Source organism: Astyanax mexicanus, chromosome 10, assembly GCF_023375975.1.
Source record: "Astyanax mexicanus isolate ESR-SI-001 chromosome 10, AstMex3_surface, whole genome shotgun sequence".
NCBI lineage: Eukaryota > Metazoa > Chordata > Actinopteri > Characiformes > Acestrorhamphidae > Astyanax > Astyanax mexicanus.
The window spans coordinates 42,218,867-42,240,711 of NC_064417.1; the positions used below are offsets into that span (position 1 = coordinate 42,218,867).

Consider the following 21,845-nt stretch of genomic DNA (forward strand, 5'->3'; position numbering starts at 1 on the left):
CAAATATTTAGAACATGCCAGCCAAACAACAGTGATAGTGAAGCCTACATTTGCATACATTTCAAACAACATTGAATTATTGCATGTAAAAACAAAACAAAAAAGCATTTTGTTTGTTTTATATGCATTTTATTCTACCTAATTTAATTTTAATTTGAGTTTATTTAAAAAATAGACTAATTTGATTAGAAATGAGTACTTTAAGGGACAGTTTATTAATTTGAAAACGTTTAGTAAGTATATTTATTTTTTAAATAATGAGTACATCTCCTTTTACCATCATATACGTTTTACAAAATTTAACATGTATTGCAAATCATGAAAACAAGCTTAGTTTTAGCATTCACTGCCAGACAATATATATATATTTTTGTCTGACCGACAAAAAGAAAAAAAAAGATCGACATTATAATTTAATTCAATACGAAAATCTACGCCGTCATTTTTACGGTCTAAAAATGATTGTTAATCAATCAAAAATATTTACATTGTAAACAGCTGTGCTAAAATAATGTAATTAAATTAATTTAAACAAACAAAACAAAAAATAAATGAGAAAACACGGTATTTTCTAGATATTTTAATAACAAGTAAATGCTAATATATGTTCTAATTCTAATTCAGAATAAAAACGTAGTTTATTTAACACAGATTGTACTAATAAGAGCAAATAACAGTATATAATAATAATAATAATAATAATAATAATAATAATAATAATAATAATAATACAAAATGATAATAATAATAATAATAATAATAATAATAATAATAATAATAATAATAATAATAATAATAATAATAATAATAATAATAATAATAATAAGACCTGAAATGACAGACTAGTCTACATCATCAGTGGCAGGTTTGATTCTTCTCTTTCTTTTTTCCCGCCTCCTTCTTCCTTTCCCCAACGTCCTCTCCGCGAGCGAAATTCATATCGACAGACTGAATAAAACAATTCATTAATCCAGCACTGTATCTATGATCAGTCACACCCGAGCTGTGGATGCGCCGCTCTCCCGCCAGCCCCTCGCGCACCTTCCTCTCGGGCCGCGTTACACAGTGACGTATTGGAGGTGCCGCGCGCGCGCCTCAGCGCTTTTCCTCCTCACCGTCTCACCGCGCGCCTGATCGGCCGAGGAGGCGCCAGCTCATCCCGGGGGAACGCCACAGTCAAGGACTGCAGCGCGCGCTGCACAATACAGTAATTCAATCTGCTCTGAATTCAACCTAATTACAGGAGAAAGCACAACAGGCTTGGGGAGGGGGTGGTCGAGGGGGCTTGACAGGCTCATCAGCGTTATCCACATCTTTCACTCACTCACTGACACACACACACACACACACACACACACACACACTGATACACACACACACTGATGCACACACACACACACACACTGATACACACAAAGCAGGAGGCCAAGCAGTTGCCTCCACAGGCTCAGAGAGAGGAAATGCAGGGAAAGAGGATGGGTGACACAAGAAGGACGAGAGGAGGGGCAAGACAGACAACACAGCACACACTCAGCCTTTTATTCCGTAGAAAAGCTGTAATAAAAGGTGTATTAAATTCTATATTAATATACAATAACACAAGACTACGTAAATATTATTACATAATTACTACATAATAATTAAAACTAACATAAAAATAACAAATACTAATAGTGGTCATAATGATACTATTAATAATTAGTCTAATAATATAAAATTATATGATTACATTATTAAATACAATTAATTCCTATGTTAAAACATATATTAAAAATGACATATTTGCATTTGTATAGTTTGTATAGTTTACCCTCATTATATTATTATTATTATTATTATTATTATTATTATTATTATTATTATTATTATATTGATGTGTTTTAAATAATTATAAGTATAAGTAATAGATCGTAAGAGTTTTTTTTATATACATAACGGAGACTTTTTAAATCCAGTAAGCAAAATATTTCATTTTTTCTGTTTAAACTATATTACACTATATTAATTCATGTCATCGCTGCAGCTGGTGGGCTCCTTCTCATCTCCACGTGTCCACAGCAGAGTGAACCAGGTGTTTCGTCTGTTTCACTCCAATAGCGATGAAGGTTGTGTTTTTCTTTCAATCCGCAGTTTAGCTCTTAAGCACTTTGCCAGGCAGATTCATTGCAGACTTCATGCGACGTCTTAATCGACATGGGTCCGTGTCGCCTTCCCCTCAAAGATCCGCACACACCCTCTGACCCACACCAAAAACACAATGCAGAAGCCATGATCTGACTGGGGGGCGGAGGGTCACTGAATGACGGAAAGAAAACTGTGACAAATTCCCATTGTCTCTGCTTTGCCCACACTTTATTACACAGACGAGCCTCAGCGCCTGGAGAGAGCGATTCATCACCAGCCTCTCCACCCGCCACCAGCCGGCCTACATTCGGCCTGCGGGCGGCTGGCTGAGGGCTTTTAGGAGTGATGGTGAGGGAGAGGTGTGTTGAAAACGTATGGGAAATAGTCCAACTAATATAGTGGATCGCTCAGACAAGCACCAGTGTTCATTAAGAAAGAACCGCAGTTCATTATTACAGACCTTAATACGTTGTTTTTGTCCGATTTGGTTAATGCATAAAGCATGAACATGCCATTAACAAACACTTCTGATTCCTGAACTGCTGTAAGTGATGAACAAACAGGGCAGTAATTAGTCAGATTTTAGAACAGACTGTTCGGTGCTCGTCACCTAATGAAATGAAACAAGTTAGGTAGGCGAGAATTGTCAGTTTCAATAATGCAAGCGCTCCTTAGTATTCAAAATAATTGCAAAGTAAACGAATTAGTCGATAGCATTTGCCTCCCTGAGAAAAAAATGGATTGTGTTTAGCATCCACTGATGTCGAAAAACATCTCCAGAACGTGGAGTGTACAGTTCTGCTGAAATTGAATTGAAGTCAATAACAGAGCACGAGAGAGAGAGAGACGCGATTAAAATAGGCCCGCTCTTCTTTTCTGCATTTCATTTAGTCAGATAATAATCAAGTTAAAATACAGCAAGCAGGAGGGAAGTGGCGGCTGAAACAGTGTTAATAATAATTGTGAAGGGAAATTGGGTGTTCGGTTACGCACGGTCTTGCATGTGTACAGGGGCGCAGCAGGTATAAAATCATACTAAAATGGGCCTCTGAATTGAAACAGTCAAATTCTGGCCATTGCTGTTTATGAAAAAAAAAAAAAAAAAAAAAACACCTATACAATCAGACTTCTGTCTGATTTAGAACCTGAAGATTCTGTCAAAGCAATAGACGGGTTACGCATGCATAACCCTGCAACGCACACATCCATAATAATCTAAACCAAACAGGACATGGCATGAGGCCTGGTCTGATAGCCACCACGCTGCAGATGCAGAATATCGCCTGGTGTTGATAAAAGCCCCCCTACCACCCATTCTGTCGTACTGAGGATCCAACATGTTCTCCTCCTATTGAGACACACCGGAACGCTTATTATTGATACAGCCTCGAATTCACAAAATTGATTTTTATGCTTCCCCCTAGCCAGTTTTTGCTGCGGAGAAATATTTTTATTCGCGCGAAAGCTGAAATAAGTGTGTAATAAAACGATGATATATTAAATTCGTTTCCCCCGTGTTGAGCTTTTATTATGCGTCATTTTTCATTTTTATTGAATTGAAAGCGGAGGATCCTCCGCGTTGCTCGAGGCGCAGAAAGGTTAAATTATTTGTGCCAATCAGCGCGTGCATCACTGAAGGCCACTGAGGCTGCGCTGCAGTTTTAGCCCCTTGCTTTTACAGCCCATAGGCCAGTACATAGATCAGCGCAATTCACTTTCATTTGATTTAACCAGCGCGTGCCGAGCTTCGCATAAAGGCTTCACATATTTTACAGAATGTGGATTATCCAAATGTTTTTTTACAGCAGCTTTCTTCTCCCGCTGTCAAACTAAGATGTATAAATGAAGACCAGTTTCCATGTTTCAGCAGGCACCTGGTGTCAGAAAGACATTTTACTCTAAAAACGAGAAAATAGATTGGCATCAAAACATAGTTTTTAGTGTTGGTTTTGAAAATCAATATCACATATCACTTAAAATCCAACACTTTGACATAAAAATTGTATTTTTACAATTGTATTTTTACAAATACATATATTCCTCAAAAATAAACAACATTAACATTAACAACATCATCAAACTTTTTACAGATGCTTAAAGAAAGTCACATTTTCGACAAAATATACATTAATTTGATATCATGCTCTAACATAGGTCATACCTTTTATTTTGATAGCTTAGATTTTGTCTAGTCAACATCACAATTTAAAATGAACAAAATAATCAACGTCAGTTGTTGTCACTATTCTACGTTTCAAAAAGTAAAGTCCCAACCTACATCCAACTTGACAGCAGTGTCTGTTAGAATTGGTGGCTAGCTGTTTATGTATTATTTCTACTGCATGTTTCTACGGCGTTTATCTACTGAGAATTCTCATAGGCCTATGTATGAGCTAGCGTGTGTGTATTTATTAAACGCCTACCAGTTGACGACTAAAATATCTGAAATACAAATCTAAACTAAAATATCTAAATGCACTTAAAATGTTTATTTCCTCACTCTATGTTGTCTGAATCCTTTCTCTGGATCTCCTTTCAGGCCGCTACAGAATAGAAAATAATATGTTTGAGAAGCGTTGTTCAAAACGACAGCGGCCCCTTTAAGAGAAGGGTGCGGGCTGCGGTGCAGTGCGGGAGCCAATGAGCGAGCGCGCGACACAGTTTGGGCAGGAGGCGAGTCTCACCTGCAGAAAATCACTTCAGGAGGCGCGAGAACAGGACAGTGTAGCTTTCCGCAATTAATACACACGCATGATAGGCTACAGCTAACAGTTCACTTTAGATAGCCTTGCTAATCAGACTGCGCCGGAGGGGCCATGCGCTCTGCTGGTGTGCTGGTGCGCAATAACGAACGGCTCTGCTGTCCAACTTAACAACTCATCACACGGATTTAACGGTCAGTGAAACGTCCGGGTTTCCCCATACGACTGTATTATGTTCTTTCAGGTGCTAACGAGGCTTTAAACCTCGCTTCAGACGACATGCACGAAGGTGGTGGATAACGCAAACTGAACGGTTCGCCCTGGATGATTGTGTCCATATAGACGCGCTATGGATTTGCTCTGATTGCTGATTTTCCAATCCAGTCCAGCCCGATCCAGCAGTTTTCCCTCGGCGAATGGCTGCGACAGGCGTTTCGAGGCTTGCGAACATTCCCAGGAAAACTATTTGCTGAAGCTATTTTATACGGAGGGGATTATCTCCAAGGCTAAAGGTGAGGAATAATAATTTTAATAAACCAACAACAACAAAAAAAACTTCACCTCGCTTGTTGGTTATTTGTGTGCGCTGTGTATGGACAGAGAGCCGCGCAACTATGGAGCACACGGGCATCGAAGAGGTGAACCAAACCCACCAGCAGCACGAGCCCATCAGCTTCGGGATCGATCAGATACTTAACAACACGGAGCAGCCGAGCAGCTGCATGGTGCCGAGCCGTGCCAGCGAGCCGGACTACCCGCTCTACGCCAACGGCTACAACGGTGTGTACAGCCCGGCCTGCTCCATGGCGCCGGGCCTGGCCGGCTCCTACAACGTCAATATGAACATGAACGTGAGCATGAACATGAACGTGAACGTTAGCTCGGGGAACGCGGGGGGAGTGATCCGCGTGCCCGCGCACAGGCCCATGCCCCCCGCGCCTCACCATCCACCGTCCGCACACCCAGCCGGTCTCGCGGCCGGACTGCCCACCGTGCCCACAGTGCCCAGCATGGGCAGCCCGTCCAGCTTCACGTTCCCCTGGATGGAGAGTAGCAGGAGATTCGCCAAGGACAGACTCACCGGTAAGAATTGTTACCGGTAGTTGAATTTAACATGTTTTATGCAAAATTTCATTCAAAAAGAGAGATAGAGATTACAAGTGATAATATATAATATTTGAGCAAAAGTCCAGATTAGCCATAGCATCAACTCCTACTACACAATAACAACAACGGTTAAAAAAAAATAATATAATAATAATAATAATAATAATAATAATAATAATAATACAGTTCAAACATAATATGAATTTAAGAAATGTCAGTCTATACTACTACTACTACTACTACTACTAGTACTACTACTACTACTAGTTCTGTTAACAAAAACAGTGTTAACAATAATTATTTTAAGGCACATTCATGTAAAACAGAAAGTGTGTATTTCTTAGTGCACTATTATATTGTAAATAAACATTTTAAGCACATTTGTTTTAGACAAAAAAATATTCATTACATTTACATATATAATTTACACAATTCCTGCTTGCAATTTCATTTGAAATGTAACCTGGTTCATATGATCTTTTTCTTTTTCTTTCTATTTATTTTTATTTAACCATTGTTAAACCCCTGCCATGTCCCTACTAAGCATTTTTATCCTTGTCGGTTTTACTTGATTATCTGCGTCGTTGTTGATGAGCTGTAGCCCAAAGCAGTCATATAGTATTTCAATCTGTCTAAATCAGGTCAGCTGCAGGTTATCTGCAGATTTATTTAAATAATATTCTGCACTCTGATCACACTAAGTAGCTGAAACGCTTCTGAATAGGCGTTGTTTACACTGAAGGCAAATAAGCTTCTTCGGCAATGCATGTAACAAAAATATATGAAGAAACATTGCAAAAAATAAATAATTCAGAGACCATCTTAATAAATACAATGTGATGCAGACTTTTTGTGGGATATTTTATATACATTTTATTTTTTATTGCAGTACGCAGATCGGTACCTGTAGTAATAATAATAATAATAATAATAATAATAATAATAATAATAATAATAATAATAATAATAATAATTCGATTGTTGTCATTATAATAATTCAAATTATAATTAATATTAATTCAAAATTATTCTGATATTTCTTTTAGTTAGTTGCTGATTGTTTACAATATGAGAAAATAGTTATTTATCCAGTCCTCATAATAAAGCCATCTAATTGACCCCATTTTTGCACAGGACCATATAAAAAACAGCTCGTTTGCAATTAGTATGGTTTGTTGTTTGTAATAATACAAACGACAGAAAAAAAGAAAATAAGAGTGCGATAATCCCTAATAACTGAATGTAAGCTTTTACGGCTTCAATCTCCATTTGGGCAGCACGGCTTCACTACAGCAATGACGTCACCCATATGAAGATGAACATGAAGACCAATATGGATTTGTCCACATTAAATATTCACAAAGCCGCTCTATTCTCATTAATTATTCAAATGAGAGAATGATATGTCAACTGGAAAAGCTCTTTTGTAAATATGCTTATCAATTTTACTCATAGTCACTTTGGGCCACTCGTTTAATATGTTTTATCTTTGCCGTGTGTATGAATGGCTTTGTAGTTGCGCAATGGCCGTTTGTTATTGTTTTTTTTTTCCTTTCTCAACTACTGTGCAGGGTGGTGAGCATCTGTTTTCTACATTAGGTTTTGACGTGTGATTTTAATTCGCATTCTTATTTTTAGGGCTCGTTTTCCTAAATAAAAATAACATTGCAGGTACGTTTAGGTACACCTCGCCTATATCATTCCTTAGTGAGTCCATAAGTACTATAGGCCTAATTCTTCTAAATATTTTCTTATAGTCCCTTATATTTAAGTTGTTCAACACAATTACATTATGTGCCATTTGATGTGTTAAGTAGTTCATTTAAAAATATATATTTTGTCTATTTAGCCAAAAGAAGACATAAAACGTAAAACAGCAATTGTTTGTTTTTGCACTTGCCTTTTTTAATATGAAACCTCTTGGGCAAATCTGTGTCATTTCAATGCGTATTTATTTCACATTTTCTTTTCTCCTTTCCAAACATTCTCCAATTAACCTTCAGGACGCTTGAAGTTGGTAGGATTTTTTCCCCAGCAGTGTGTTCTCCATTTGTTTTAATCTCGTGCCTGCATTTCCCATTATGTGTTAGGGTAAAGGCCTGCAGTCTGAGACCTCATATTCAACACAGTCCAGCCAGACATGCCAGCCGTGTCGGTTGCTGTACGGGGACTGAAATGCAACACCACTCGCCTTTTTTGTTAATTGACTCCCCGGCAGTTTGCGAGTTTATTAAGACGTAGAAATGCATAAACAGAACAGCCTCTTTTCCACTCAATAAAACGGGGTGGTCTCAAACTCACAGTGACCTTTATCCCTTTAGCCGTCATTTGGTAGCTACGTGTTAATAGGCTAGATCATGGGATGAGCTCTAAACATCTTTAAAATAGAAACAGCACGGAGATACGCATCGCCAGGGGTGCGAGCATTTTACACTAACTCCACCTGTCACAGCGGCCCTTCACGTTGTTTTCGGGCGCTGTTGTTTGTGCACCATATAGTTTGCAACATCTTTGTAAGATAACAAATTTTGCGGCTGTAAATATGACCCTCCCGAACTAGGATAAGCATCCAAAGAGAGTGGAGGCGATATTTACAAGCAGATACACCCGGGAAGGGGAAAGGCTTTGTAGGGGACTCGGGTAGGGGTGAAATTGCATGTGGACGGCGCTCTATCTGAAACGACAATAATCATCTTCAACAGCCATAAATACAGATGCTGGTGAAGGGGGGAGCAGACCGTGTAGTCATGGTGACACCGTTTGTAAAGGGGGAACCGCTGTGCGCTCGCGGACGTTTTATGCCTTTTCCTTCTCTGGCAATTATTTTATTTGATTCGATGTTTCAATTCCCCAGTCTGGGGGAAAATTTAAAAGCGCATTCTGTTTTGCCTCACCGAGCATAAATAGCGATAAATGCCCATGTTATATTTCAATATCCTCCTCCATTGCATCCATTATATGTATATTTATTAGATTGCTGCCAAGGTAATATTCGCAGCGGGGAAGGCAGCCACTGTCGTCTGAAGGTGATATCACGTATAAATGATTTTATTGCTGTCCGCATATTCTCCGAGGCAGAGGCTGATTTTTTGATGTGCCCACGCTAAATTCTATTACAGGGACATGTGATTTAGAAATGTCCCTGCTGGCTCGGGCGGAAAGGGCTCGTGTTTTTTTTTTGGTTGTTCTATGTTTATGTGGGGCAAGTGAGGGCTTCTCGACGACTCAGTAGCACGTTTTAAATGCTACGGATAGAACAACACGTTAAAAGAAAAAATGCATTTTGTCCGTTTTTGGAAAACTAAATTTCGATTTTTCAGGACAGACAAATTTCATAAATTTCACTCTGATAAAGATCAGAGTACGAATTTTAGACTGTTTTGAATTGTTAATCTGGCCATTTTTGCTTGCTGTTTTCTGCATTTGAGCAATAAGACATCATACTATTATGCCCTGCTTTGTGTCATGAGATTTAGCAGTACACATTTATTGTTGAAAAAAAAATGGAGTACACAAACAATTAAATGAATTCAAAATTTTCAACGGCACTTCCGTTTTTTACTGAGCCCAGTTTCCCAAAAGCATCTTAGAATTAGGAATATCTTAACATGTTAAGTGAAGCTCGCTCGACCATCAAAGAATCATCTTTGTACTAAGAACCTTTTGGTAAGGCACCCTTGTATATTACATTACTTTTATTCTTTTTAAATTATTTTATTCATATTATTGTCATCACAGCTTTTATGTCTTAAAGACCATCCTTTGATTCCATTTTCACTGCAGTAAGACATTAGTCTCATATCAGATTGATTATGTCATGACCTTGACAGCCTGTCACTCATGCTCATCTGTAATTAAAAGCAATCAGGCGCAATTACGCACAGGAATGAAGAGACTGTGTCTTTAATTACATCACAAGCCTGTTGACTTGCTTTTCCACTAAGGTGGACGATGAGCTAACGAGGACACTATAATGTCATGATGGAGGTGAAAGCGCAATCAATAGGCCTTCCAGGGAAAATGGGATAAAGGAATGATTTTATTCCTCTTTAAATTTAGATTGCACAGTCTGACTGCAATAGTTGGACACCTGACTCAATTTCTTCGTATAAGCAAAACAGATCCAGTGTCTGCCGTCATGTCCTTCCTATTTTCACCAGTGTGAACACGTGAAAGGTCGCCAATGAATTCCACTGACTGCCTACAGGGGCTTGCGCTCAGTCCTTGTGTTACACAGGAGCGTGCTTGAATGTAGAGAAACCATGGTGTCTCTATGAAAAGACATTTACAGAAGTCTAACACGGTATTATTTGTACGCTTGCTTGCCAGTGGGACCAACCCAGACACACTATCTCTGCCCACATGGACAACTCACAGCTTCAGGTCAGTTGCGCTCAAATTACTAAACCCTGAGGGTGGGTTCAGGATGAAGGTCATTAGCTTGGTTTGAAGAGCCAAATTTTCTTTTTCATGCAACATCTGGATATGGCAGTTAGATGTATTAAAAGGACATACTTTATTGTTAGCTTATTGCAGTCTTAGCAGGCTTTTCTGCAGATGTTTTGGTGTATGGCTGGCTTCTGATACCACCTTTTTATTACTGGATATAAATCTGTAAATCTGCTTGCCTTATTTCTAATTCCAATTACAGTTTTTGCAGTAGAACATAAGCTAATGAAATTTCCAGAATAAACATTTTAGAGACCAGTAACTGGTAAATGTACTGGTAAATGCTTTTTGTCAACATCAAAGTGAGAATGTAATGTTGATTGGTGTTCTTGCAAAAAATGTGTAAATTTTTGCCATTTTTACTTTTTGACATAATGTATATCTTACCATGAAGCTTTACAATGTGCTCCAATGTTGCCATGCATGGAAAAATAGATTTTGAATAATAATATTAAGAAGGTTTTTCTTCTCCTGTCAAGTTACGTTTTGGAAGAAACAATATTTTTCTTGACACTGACAATATACTCATAAAATTAAAAGCCACAAATAAGCTATTTGTTTCCTGACATATAGTTCATGGAAAACATTTGTTAAAAAAATCTTTAGATTTTTTAAGTGTTATTCACATTTTATATACAAAATGCAAACAATTGCAAGTGAAGTGAAAATTAATTTGCTTATGTGTATAATCTAACAATACATACATGTATAAATAAATAAACAACTCAAACATGACACGTGCAGAAATAAAGTTACATTGGAAGAGTGGTTTGTGCCTAAACATATGCTGAGGGAAATACTGTATTTATTTTTCTTCCACATGGATTTTTAGTTTAAATATTTAGAAAATCAACAAAAAGCAGTGTTCGGAAAGACTGTAGTCTAAATGGGAAGCTAGTGCACATGTGTATATCATTGCTTTCATGCAAAAACTTTGTATCTCCATTTTTGCTGTTTCAAAAACATGTGAATTAAGTTCTTTTCACTGTGAAGTGGGTATTTTGAGATACACATTTTTTGTTTAACGGTGATGGTAAATATTCTGTGTTGCCCATAGGGATGATTTTTTAAAAATGATTGTAAAGTGATTGTATTAAAACCTACTATAGAAATATCAATAAATATAGAAAAAGTTAACAATGGAAATCTGTTCAGAATGATCATATCAGTGCAAGAAGAGGCTTTTTCTGTAAGATTACCCTTACATATACACACACAAACACACAAACACACACACACATACACACACACAAACACATCCCTGTACATGTAGAATGGTGTGAACTGGTCACTAGTCTGAGACGTAGTTAAGCTCATATCAGTTACCCTGCATGCCCTTACTGTGTGCCCATGTCAGCTGCAGAGCACACACACACACACACACACACACCTTGAAGGCCTGTTCAAGCATGGTGCTTTATAAAGTATCTTCATGGTCTCATACCCTCATATTGGAGGGTCCCCTCTAAGCACTGTTAAAGAACATTTTTACAAACATGCTACAGTGACTAACAGTGATCTAGAGATAGCAGTCATCAAATAGCATGACACTTTCTGAAATTTTCATATTATATAGAAAATTAGACACACTATACACATTGCTATTTTTATTTACATTTTTTTTTACAAAACTACTCTATTTTAATTAATATATTATCCATGTTACTTAGTATTTGATTGTGTCTTTATGTCAAAATATGTTGATAAAGTTGGTCTATGATAAAAAAAAAAAAACTAATTGTTGCCAGAAATAAGATCGGGTTCAAAAAAGCAAAAGTTGTTTTATTGTTAAATTGTACAAAATTTACCTACTTGTGAACGTTTTAATTTAAAGTATCCTTAAATGAGTAGCTGGTTTGGTAAATGAGTATTTAATGTTAAATAATTGTTAATGTTAAATTGAATTGAACAAATTCCATATTTAAGGTAAATATATTAAATATTTTCTTATACATGAGATATTGTGCTGTATTTATTTTTACTTATGTCTTTTGAGACCTGATTAATGTGGATTGATCAATGTTTGCAAACATAAACACTCTTGTTGTTGAGATAAATGGCTTCATATTAGAAAGTGGGCGTTACTGCCCTAAAATAACCTGCCCAAATATCACTATATTTCAGGATAATAATATTCTTGGCGATATGACAAAATAGTTAAAATAAATAAATTGCATGAAAAGGTTTTTCCTAAATAGGAAAAGAGATAAAATAGACTGCTTTCAAGACGAGATAATTCTATTATCACACAGATTAATTTAAGTTTTAAATATTAAATTATTACTGTTCACCATATATTGTAAATAGGCTTGTCACGATAATTACATTATCGAGTAATCATACAATATATATAAACATGACATTAATCGTTTTTGCGAAGTCAGGATTGTTTTTTTTTTTATATTTTAGAAAGTAGTGTAGTATTTCTGTAATCTGAATAGAGTTTTTTGTTCTGCAGTTTATTGATGATACTGGTTAATTTCAATTTGATGAGGTATTATAGAGATCAGTGATCACTTACGGGGCCTGTCTTGTCTTTGCAGCTGCGCTCTCTCCGTTCTCCGTCACGCGGCGGATCGGTCACCCTTACCAGAACCGCACTCCGCCCAAGCGGAAAAAGCCGCGCACCTCCTTCAGCCGCGTGCAGATCTGCGAGCTGGAGAAGCGCTTCCACCGGCAGAAGTATCTGGCGTCCGCGGAGAGAGCCACGCTCGCTAAAGCGCTGAAGATGACGGACGCGCAGGTTAAGACCTGGTTCCAGAACAGAAGGACAAAATGGAGGTAGCTGACAGATCAAGATCATTATTTTACTGTAAAAAAAAACATCTGATTTTGCAATTTATAGGTATATGTTTGAGTAAAACGAATATTGTTTTTTTTTTATTCTAGAAACTACAGACAACATTTCTCCCAAAATCCAAATAAAAATATTGAAAATGAGAAATGTCTGAAATAACAAAAATATGCAAAGTTTCAGACTTCAAATAATGCAAAGAAAACAAGTTCAAATTTATAAAGTTCAGAAATCAATATTTGGTAGAAAAAAACTGTTTTTTAATCACAGTGTTCATGTATCTTGGCATGTTCTCCTCCACCAGTCTTACACACTGCTTTTGGATAACTTTATGCCACTTCTGGTGCAAAAATTCAAGCAGTTCGGCTTGGTTTGTGGCTTGTGATCATCCTTCTTCCTCTTGATTATATTCCAGAGATTTTCAATTTGGTCTTTTTTCAGAGCTGATATATGTACATGTACAATATATTGTACATTTCACAATTTGAAAGCTAAGGGTGTTTACATGCATGCATTTAAATAAAGATACTGTTTATTTGACTAAACACAATATGTAAGTGTCTATTGAAACATATTGGAGAAATTCTAACAGTGACATTATCATTATTTATTATTAAGTATTTAGCCTTTTTTGTATGTTGGTATTTATTAGCTATATTACTATTTTTACTATTCTGAATGAGTTATGAAGTAGAATGTTTTAGCTTGTAAAATATCATATCATTAGGGTGAATACAGGTCAAACTTGGTTCTAGATCTCTCCTGGATGTCCCATATAGACAGTTGTGTTCACTTCCATTCCCAAATCACCGTATTTAACCTCATTAAACACTGATTTATGAGTTTCTGGATCACTATACACAATACCACACTCCCAATGAGGAGAGATTGACAAATCACTCATTTTTATATGAATGTTACTATTTATTCAAATATTAGTCTTTTACTATGCAAATAATCAATAATTTCTCTAAATAATTTGCCTATATAGAAATATATTCACAATTTTCCTACCTAAGTAAGAACCTGCTTTTATAATCTTAAAACAAGACATTAAAATAGTAATTAGTAACAGTAGACAGCACTAATCAGATCTAAAATTTTTTGTTTTGTTTTGTGTAATAGTTAACTGCATTGTGATGAAGGAAAACGAGACAGTCTGTAAAGGTTGTCTCTTGGGTAATGTCAAGCTATGGCTACGCTGAATCAAGGGATTAATTTATTATTGTGTGTGAAATAAATACCTATGATATTTTAACCTGAGTATTTCTAAACAGGGCTTAGAGATCGGATGCCTTTTTTTACTGCATCACTGAATAATGTGACAGACAGTACATGCAGTGCTGCCAGACATACTGGTGTAAATAGACGTGCGACAGAGTTTATGTACATTCAGATTTGGACCTCATTCGGCACCTCTTTGCAATCTGTTGGGCAGTAATACTGCTCTTCATATGCAGTCTTTTAAGATTTTATTTCATATAGTTAGAACTACTGTGGTGCCAGATGACTGTGTAAACAGCAGAGTTGTGGCCCTGCTCTTGACTTTGAAGTTTTTCTGATTTAGCTATTAATAGGTTTATGTTTGAGCAAAATGAAAATTGTTGTTTTATTCTATAAACTGCTGACAACATTTCTCCCAATTCTAAATAAATACCTGTCATTTATTTGCAGAAAATGAGAAATGCCTGAAATAACGAAAAATATGCAGAGCTTTTAGACCTCAAATAATGCAAAGAAAACAACTTCATATTCATAAAGTTGTAAGAGTTCAGAAATCAATATTTAGTGGAATAACCCTGTTTTTTAATCACAGTTTTCATGCATCTTGGCATGTTTCCCTCCACCAGTCATACACACTGCTTTTGGATAACTTTGCTGTAACTTCTCCTGCAATAATTTGAGCAGTTCAGCTTGGTTTGATGGTTGTGATCATCCATCCTTTTCTTGATTATATTCCAGAGGTTTTCAATTTGGTGAAATCAAGGAAAAGCATCATCATTAAATAGTCTGTTATTTTTTCAGACCTGCACATTCCGCAGCTTTAGGTAAACCGTAAGATTCAGTGATAACCACAAAACCACTATTTATTTGTTTGGGGTCTTAATGTATCAGGCTCTCAATGATAGGGAGACCCTCCAGAGAAACCCCTAACATCTGCCGAGAGTTTGCTGTGATGTGAAACACTTTAAAAATCAGCAAAATGCTGCCTTATAAAAAAAAATTACCTGACGCATGGAAACAGGATTGCAGCACACAAATATAGCCCATCCTGAGACCGATAAAGAAGCAGAGCTTTTAGGCTGCACACGTTTGTTAAAATTTGAGATGTATCAGATTGATCTCCTGTTGGCAGTAAATGTTTGTATTTTTCGCACCATGCCTACTAACTCAGCCCAGAGTGAGATTCATTGAGGTGGGTGTTTTGAGCCTCCTGGTAAAACAACACTTTGGTTTTGCTTAGCTCTGCTAAAAACATTTTCCTTCATTTTCTTTGGACACCAATTTCCTTGACCAAGCAGAAGTGCCGCAGCTTTTAAAAGCTTGTGTCGAAACTTGCTTTCTAGTGCATTATGGAGCCCATAGGTCTGAATAATTGAGTGCATGTCCATCCTTTCTCTTTAATCCAATATACCTGTTGCTGTTGGCTCTTTTAGAACAAATGAGTGTGCAATCTAATTAAGGACGGCCTTACTTACCTCGGTTTTTATCAACGAGCAGCAGCGGGCAGGATACTTGCTGCTGAAGTTGATGTATTTATAATGAAGCTGAGTCATGGCCTTTAAGGAATTTAAATAGATTAAGGTCATTTTGATGTGTCAACTCAATAACATCTCCTTTTTCTACTTCAGTGAACCAGAAGCAGGATTAGGTGTTAGTGTTTTAAAATTAGCACGGTCATTGTTTTCCCTCGAATGGAATTGAATTAATAAGTTGTTGTGAACAAGAGACTAAACAATATATTTTTTATTTTGCATTGGTTATTTATTTGCATGCATAGGAACCCTTGGCTGTTATTACACCTCAATATGGTGTGTATGTTTAATACTATTTAAATACAATTTATAAACCACTCAAAACATGTTATTAAGCATTTATAGCATTAACTGGAGCATGACATCACCCAAGACCCAAACTTTTTTAATATTCCAAAAGTCCAGCGTAACGTATGACAATGTGACATCACCACAACATGATATTTTTAAAGCTGCTCATTTCTCTACCTTTTTTATATTAAAGTCTACATCACTTTGGATAATTTACATGGCTATAGGGGAATATGAGGTACTACATACAGCTCTGGAAAAAAACAAGAGACCACCTAACATTTTTGTGTTTCTTCGCGTTTACCAAATTAAAAAACTTTGAAATATAATCAAGAGGAAGATGGATGATCACAAGCCATCAAAACAAGCTGAGCTGCTTGAATTTTTGCTCCAGAAGTGGCATAAAGTTATCCAAAAGCAGTATGTAAGACTAGTGGAGGAAAACATGCCAAGATGCATGAAAACTGTGATTAAAAACCAGGGTTGTTCCACCAAATTTTGATTTCTGGTCTCTTAAAACTTTATGAATTTGAACTTGTTTTCTTTGCATTATTTGAGGTCTGAAAGTTCTGCATCTTTTTTGTTATTTCAGCCATTTCTCATTTTCTGCAAATAAATTATCTAAATGACAATATTTTTATTTGGAATTTGGGAGAAATGTTGTCTGTAGAAAAAAAACAGCAATGTTTATTTTACGCAAACAATTACTTAAATAGCAAAATCAGAGAAACTGATTCAGAAACTGAAGTGGTCTCTTAATCTTTTTCCAGAGCTGCATTTGACTAGACTACTGACTAATCTGCTTCTCACATAGAGGGTGATTGATATGACCCTAAAATAATATTACTATTGCTGTAGGTTATTATTGCACTAACAATATTTTTGGTAAAGTGACAAAACACTAAAAATATGATTATAATTTCAACAAAATGTTAAAGTTTTATTTTTCTTAAATTTTGCTTTTATCGCAATATGTATTATTTTATTTTTTTATATATAATGATATTGCTGTATCTCAATGTATTGTGGGTGATATAATATTGCACACCTGTACTGTGTGCCAACTGATAAATTCCAAATTCCACATCATTTCCCAGAGTGTCAAAACCTTGGAACCATTACATAAACTGATAATCAAGCAATGATTAGTTTCACCATATTTACTTATCAGAAAGAGTAAGAATAAAACATGTATTTATGTACTTCATGAGCAATCGCCCTGCCATCAAAGCAGTAGTGTGCAATCACATTTCAGTGATGCTGTTAGCTAGTTAGCTTAATGAACTCTGGCATGGAGTCTTTGACTATGACTAAAGAATCACAGAGCATCTCACGATAAGATATTAATACGATACATTACATTATACAGTATTACATAGGATTTAGAGGACGCTTTTATCCAAAGCAATTTACAAATAATTATGTACATAAGCATATAACTAACTTTTTTGGCAGTGTGTTGTCCCAGAAATAACTGGAATAAACAACATTATTGTCATTTTAAGACAATTTTATGGCACTAAAATATTGATTAGAATTAAATCAGATAGCATAATAATGTATTTACACATTACTTTTAAAGAGCCAATTACTTAAAAATGAAATAAAATGTTTAAATTAAATAAAAGCAAATTATATTATATAAATAATATTAAATCACTTTTTTTAGGTTGACGTACCGTCTTATACAGGTTAATAGATATTTCAGTAACACTTCCCATAAATCCTGTAGTCTTAATGTATTACAAATACAATTATAATGCATTGTATGTATGCATACATAATACCTTGTATGCCTGTATAACAGTGACATAATCTCTTTATAAAGTCACATACTTGTGATATACATTATAAAATAAAAGTATGTGACTTTATAACAAGATTAAAGAGTTGTATAATGCCTTAAACTATCCGTTCATAAGAACATTTTTTTAAACAAATACAATAAAGACATTATAAACCTGTCTTTATAAAGAGACATACTTGTACATTATAACATTTTATAATATGTAATGTACAGTATGTCGCTGAAAGTACTTACTAGTACAATTACACAAGCTTATGATGATCGTTATAATGTATTATGTATGTCGTGTAATGCATTATAAATGCATGCATAATTCATAAAAAATACAGAATTCATAGGAAGAGTTACCAGCTTTTCTTGCTAAGTACACACAATGGCCCATATTAAGGGCAGTAAAATGATTGAGGTCATCTCTATCTATCACACTATAAAACTAGAATAACGTAATTAGTGTGACAGGCCGAGTGGGCACAGACTGTGCCCTCCGTGTACATGTACAAACAGGATTTAAAACAGGCAAACACACAACAACAAAAAATGCCTTTATGCCACATGGTTCGTTGCAAATGCTTTCAGCACACACCTTCCATTGACTGTTCAGTTCAGTATGGTGAAATGAGGATTGCCTAATACTTCATGCAGGGGCTGTTCCTTTCTGAAATAGTTCATTGACTACTACACTCATATTTACTTTGGTATGCCAGGAGTCATTGAACAGGAAGTAGTATCATGTTTAGTGTCATGAATTGCAATGGAAGTAGCTGTTCGGAGTGTCGGAGTTGTTTGTCTGCATACATGGACAATTCTAGCCAGAAGCCGCCAGTCACAATCATTAGCACCCACTGCACTGTCCACTGTGGGCTGTAATTCCTTCTATGATGTATTGCCAGTACACATGTGACACTGTGACTATTGAAGAACGATTAATGCCCACACATCTTCATCCCATTATCAACTTTTTACTCAAACTCTGATCATCCTTTCTCTGAAATGTTAGGTTTTGATGGTGGATTAATAATTACAACAATTATCTCAGAAAAAGCTGCTAAAACATTGGAATTTAAGCTTGAGCAGTTTATTATGGTTAGAACTTGGGATCAGTTTTAAACTAGAAGAACTATGAATAAAAATAAGGTTTTTGAGCCCTAAGCCCTTAAACATTTGCGAAGAACTGTAGAACCCCCACATCAGGTCTGTTACGATCTACTGTCACAGAAATAATTGTGATAGACAATATTATTATCCTTTTATAACCCCTCTATGCCACTGAAATAATAATAATGCAAGTAAACCCTTTTACAAAGCAGTTGCCGTTGGTTTATTAAGAAATAAAACATGTTTAAATAGCTTTAAAAAAAATAACCTTATTATTAAGGTAATGTCCATAACGTCGTCCTATGAAAAACACTTATCTTTATTTTTGTTGATTTTTAGTTTACTACATAATTTGAACAGACAAACTGTCCCTTATACTGTGCCAAATTTTCTTGATGAACGGACCAAAAGAAACAAAAATGACCTGAGATGTTCCCCCTTGACTTCCATTGAAAGTTTACCAAATTCTTTCTCTCTCCTGTGAAGTTGCTGTTTTGGAGATCAACAGTATATTGTATGATATTTCTTTATAGAACCTTCCTCTTTAGAACCATTTACTGAAGCAGTAGTGGTTCTTTCACAGAAGTGTCAAACCCAAAAAAACTTTTTATGCACCTCTTACGTTTTAATAGCATGGTTAACATGATTTTTCTTTCACTGTAATGAGGTATTATTACAGTGACACGTCCTTCTCATCTTCTCTTTCTTCTTCTCCAGGAGACAGACGGCGGAGGAGCGAGAGGCGGAGAGGCAGCAGGCCAACCGTTTAATGCTTCAGCTCCAGCAGGAGGCCTTCCAGAAGACGCTGAGCCAACCCCTCCAGCCGGACCCCCTCTGCCTCCACAACTCGTCCCTCTACGCCCTGCAAAACTTACAGCCCTGGGCAGAGGACAACAAGGTGACCTCCGTCACCTCTGTCGCATCCGTGGTCTGACCCACGCCTGCCATTTGTGTTTTTTTTAATGAGAAAGGCAAAAAAAAGAGAAAAAGATGGATTTTATAATCAGGGTTTAATAGGATTAAGGGAACATTTTGGGTGGATCTCAGACACACTCATTTATTCGGACTGGTTTCCAGAGCCTTTATTCTAAGCCATAATTTAAAGCTATTTATTTTGCTGAGCTCTAGCTGGGATCTCAGTTCACACAGTCCTGATCCTCGTGTTCTTTTTCCAGTCATATATATCTATTATATATGGAAAGAATCTAGTTATTTACAGGCTTTATTTTCTATGAGGGTGTGGATTTGACTTCCTCTTCTTAATGAGATAATTCTGTCTGGGAAGAATTGTGGGGGAGGTCAGTGACAAATGAGTATGTTGTGCATTTCTTCATTCCCAAATGGACTGTAACAGAAGTTGAAAAAGAAATAAACCCACATAAAAAAGGCAAAACAAAACAAACACACACAACCTTTGCTCATAAATGTTGTTGTTCCCACCTGAATCCGGTCATGTGTTCCAACCCTTACCCTCCGTTTTCGCTCCTCTTCCTTCAGCTGCCTGTCTAACAGAGGGGCGGGACCGCGTTGTCCCTTGCGACCCGAAACCCCGCGGAGCAGTACGATGAATTTCACCAATCAAGACGGCCGTTTGTCTACGTGCCGCGTGGCACCGGCGAGATCCACGCAGCCACTGACTCGTTTGTTCTTGTTGTTTTGCTTTGAACTCTGTAAGATGTGTTTGTGATGCATGTTGACCGCGTCTCCTGCGCATACACCGGGACTGAAGACTTGCAGGAGTCTTTCCTCCTCACCTGAACTTTGCAAGCAATTACGGACGCGATCCCTATGTATACCTTCATGACATTTAAAGTCGTTTTATATTAAACATGATTGTGACTTCTAACAAAAGGCTATCATGTTGAATTCATGCTACTTTTGAGTCAGCTTCTGGTTAAACCACTAAAATCTTTACATTTTATTTTTTTTTATTTCTATTTATTGCTTTTTCACCATTTATTTAACCAGATTAATCTCATTGAGGGGAGACCAGCAACAATAAGAGTTACAACAGTTACAAAAATGAATTTATACATAAACAAGTAACCCAATTCAGGAAGATGATAAATCCTGGGGTCATAGAATAGAATCAACTGGGGTTATAGATAGGGCCCATTCCCTTCTCCTATACTCTACTCTCCCATTCACCCACCTTTAACTATAGGACAGTAGAAAAGAAAGATCTGACACCTAACAGCAATTAGCAACATTCAATCCAAACAAATCACCTGACCTTCCCTCCATCCAAACACTAATTCATACACCAATTATCCACTACAACCATTTACATAGTCAGTTACATAAAAGAAGAACATCTACTATAGGTGGGCAATAAAACAACATTGTATTAAGACACATTTTCTCATGTCATATCAATAATACACTTTTTAAAGCACATCAAGGATATAATCAGTGCTCAAAGAACACTGACCCAGAGAGTGTGAGAGAGAGAGAATAAGAGAGATAGAGAGAGAAAGAGAGAGAGAGAGAGAGAGAGAGAGAGAGAGAGAGAGAGAGAGAGAGAGAGAGAGAGATAGTAGTAATTACTCAGTTTAATTGAATATGGGACAGGGCAATTTTAATAAAAACAACACTGTACTCAGAATAGCATAGTATTTAAATGGTGTTTTAAGGGATCTGTCACTGCTACTGATGCATTCTGACTGCTATCATGTGTATCAAGATAAATATTGTTTATGATGAAAATGTTTTTGAATATC

General features: G+C 36.4%; 1 protein-coding gene across 2 annotated transcripts; it reads left to right on the top strand.

The window, feature by feature from the left end:
- The first annotated feature begins 4,830 nt into the window (after positions 1-4,830).
- Positions 4,831-20,976, top strand: tlx2 (T cell leukemia homeobox 2). 2 transcript variants are annotated; one of them, XM_015605371.3, is made up of 5 exons: positions 4,831-5,909; positions 10,263-10,316; positions 12,926-13,163; positions 19,843-20,023; positions 20,623-20,976. In XM_015605371.3, the coding sequence occupies exons 1-5, from the start codon at positions 5,441-5,443 to the stop codon at positions 20,632-20,634; spliced, it is 954 nt and encodes a 317-aa protein (XP_015460857.3). In that variant the 5' UTR covers positions 4,831-5,440; the 3' UTR covers positions 20,635-20,976. The 2 variants fall into 2 exon arrangements, with proteins under 2 accessions (XP_015460857.3, XP_007247514.3); XM_007247452.4 differs by lacking the exon at positions 10,263-10,316 and having other exon boundaries at positions 19,843-20,976.
- Positions 20,977-21,845: the final 869 nt, after the last annotated feature.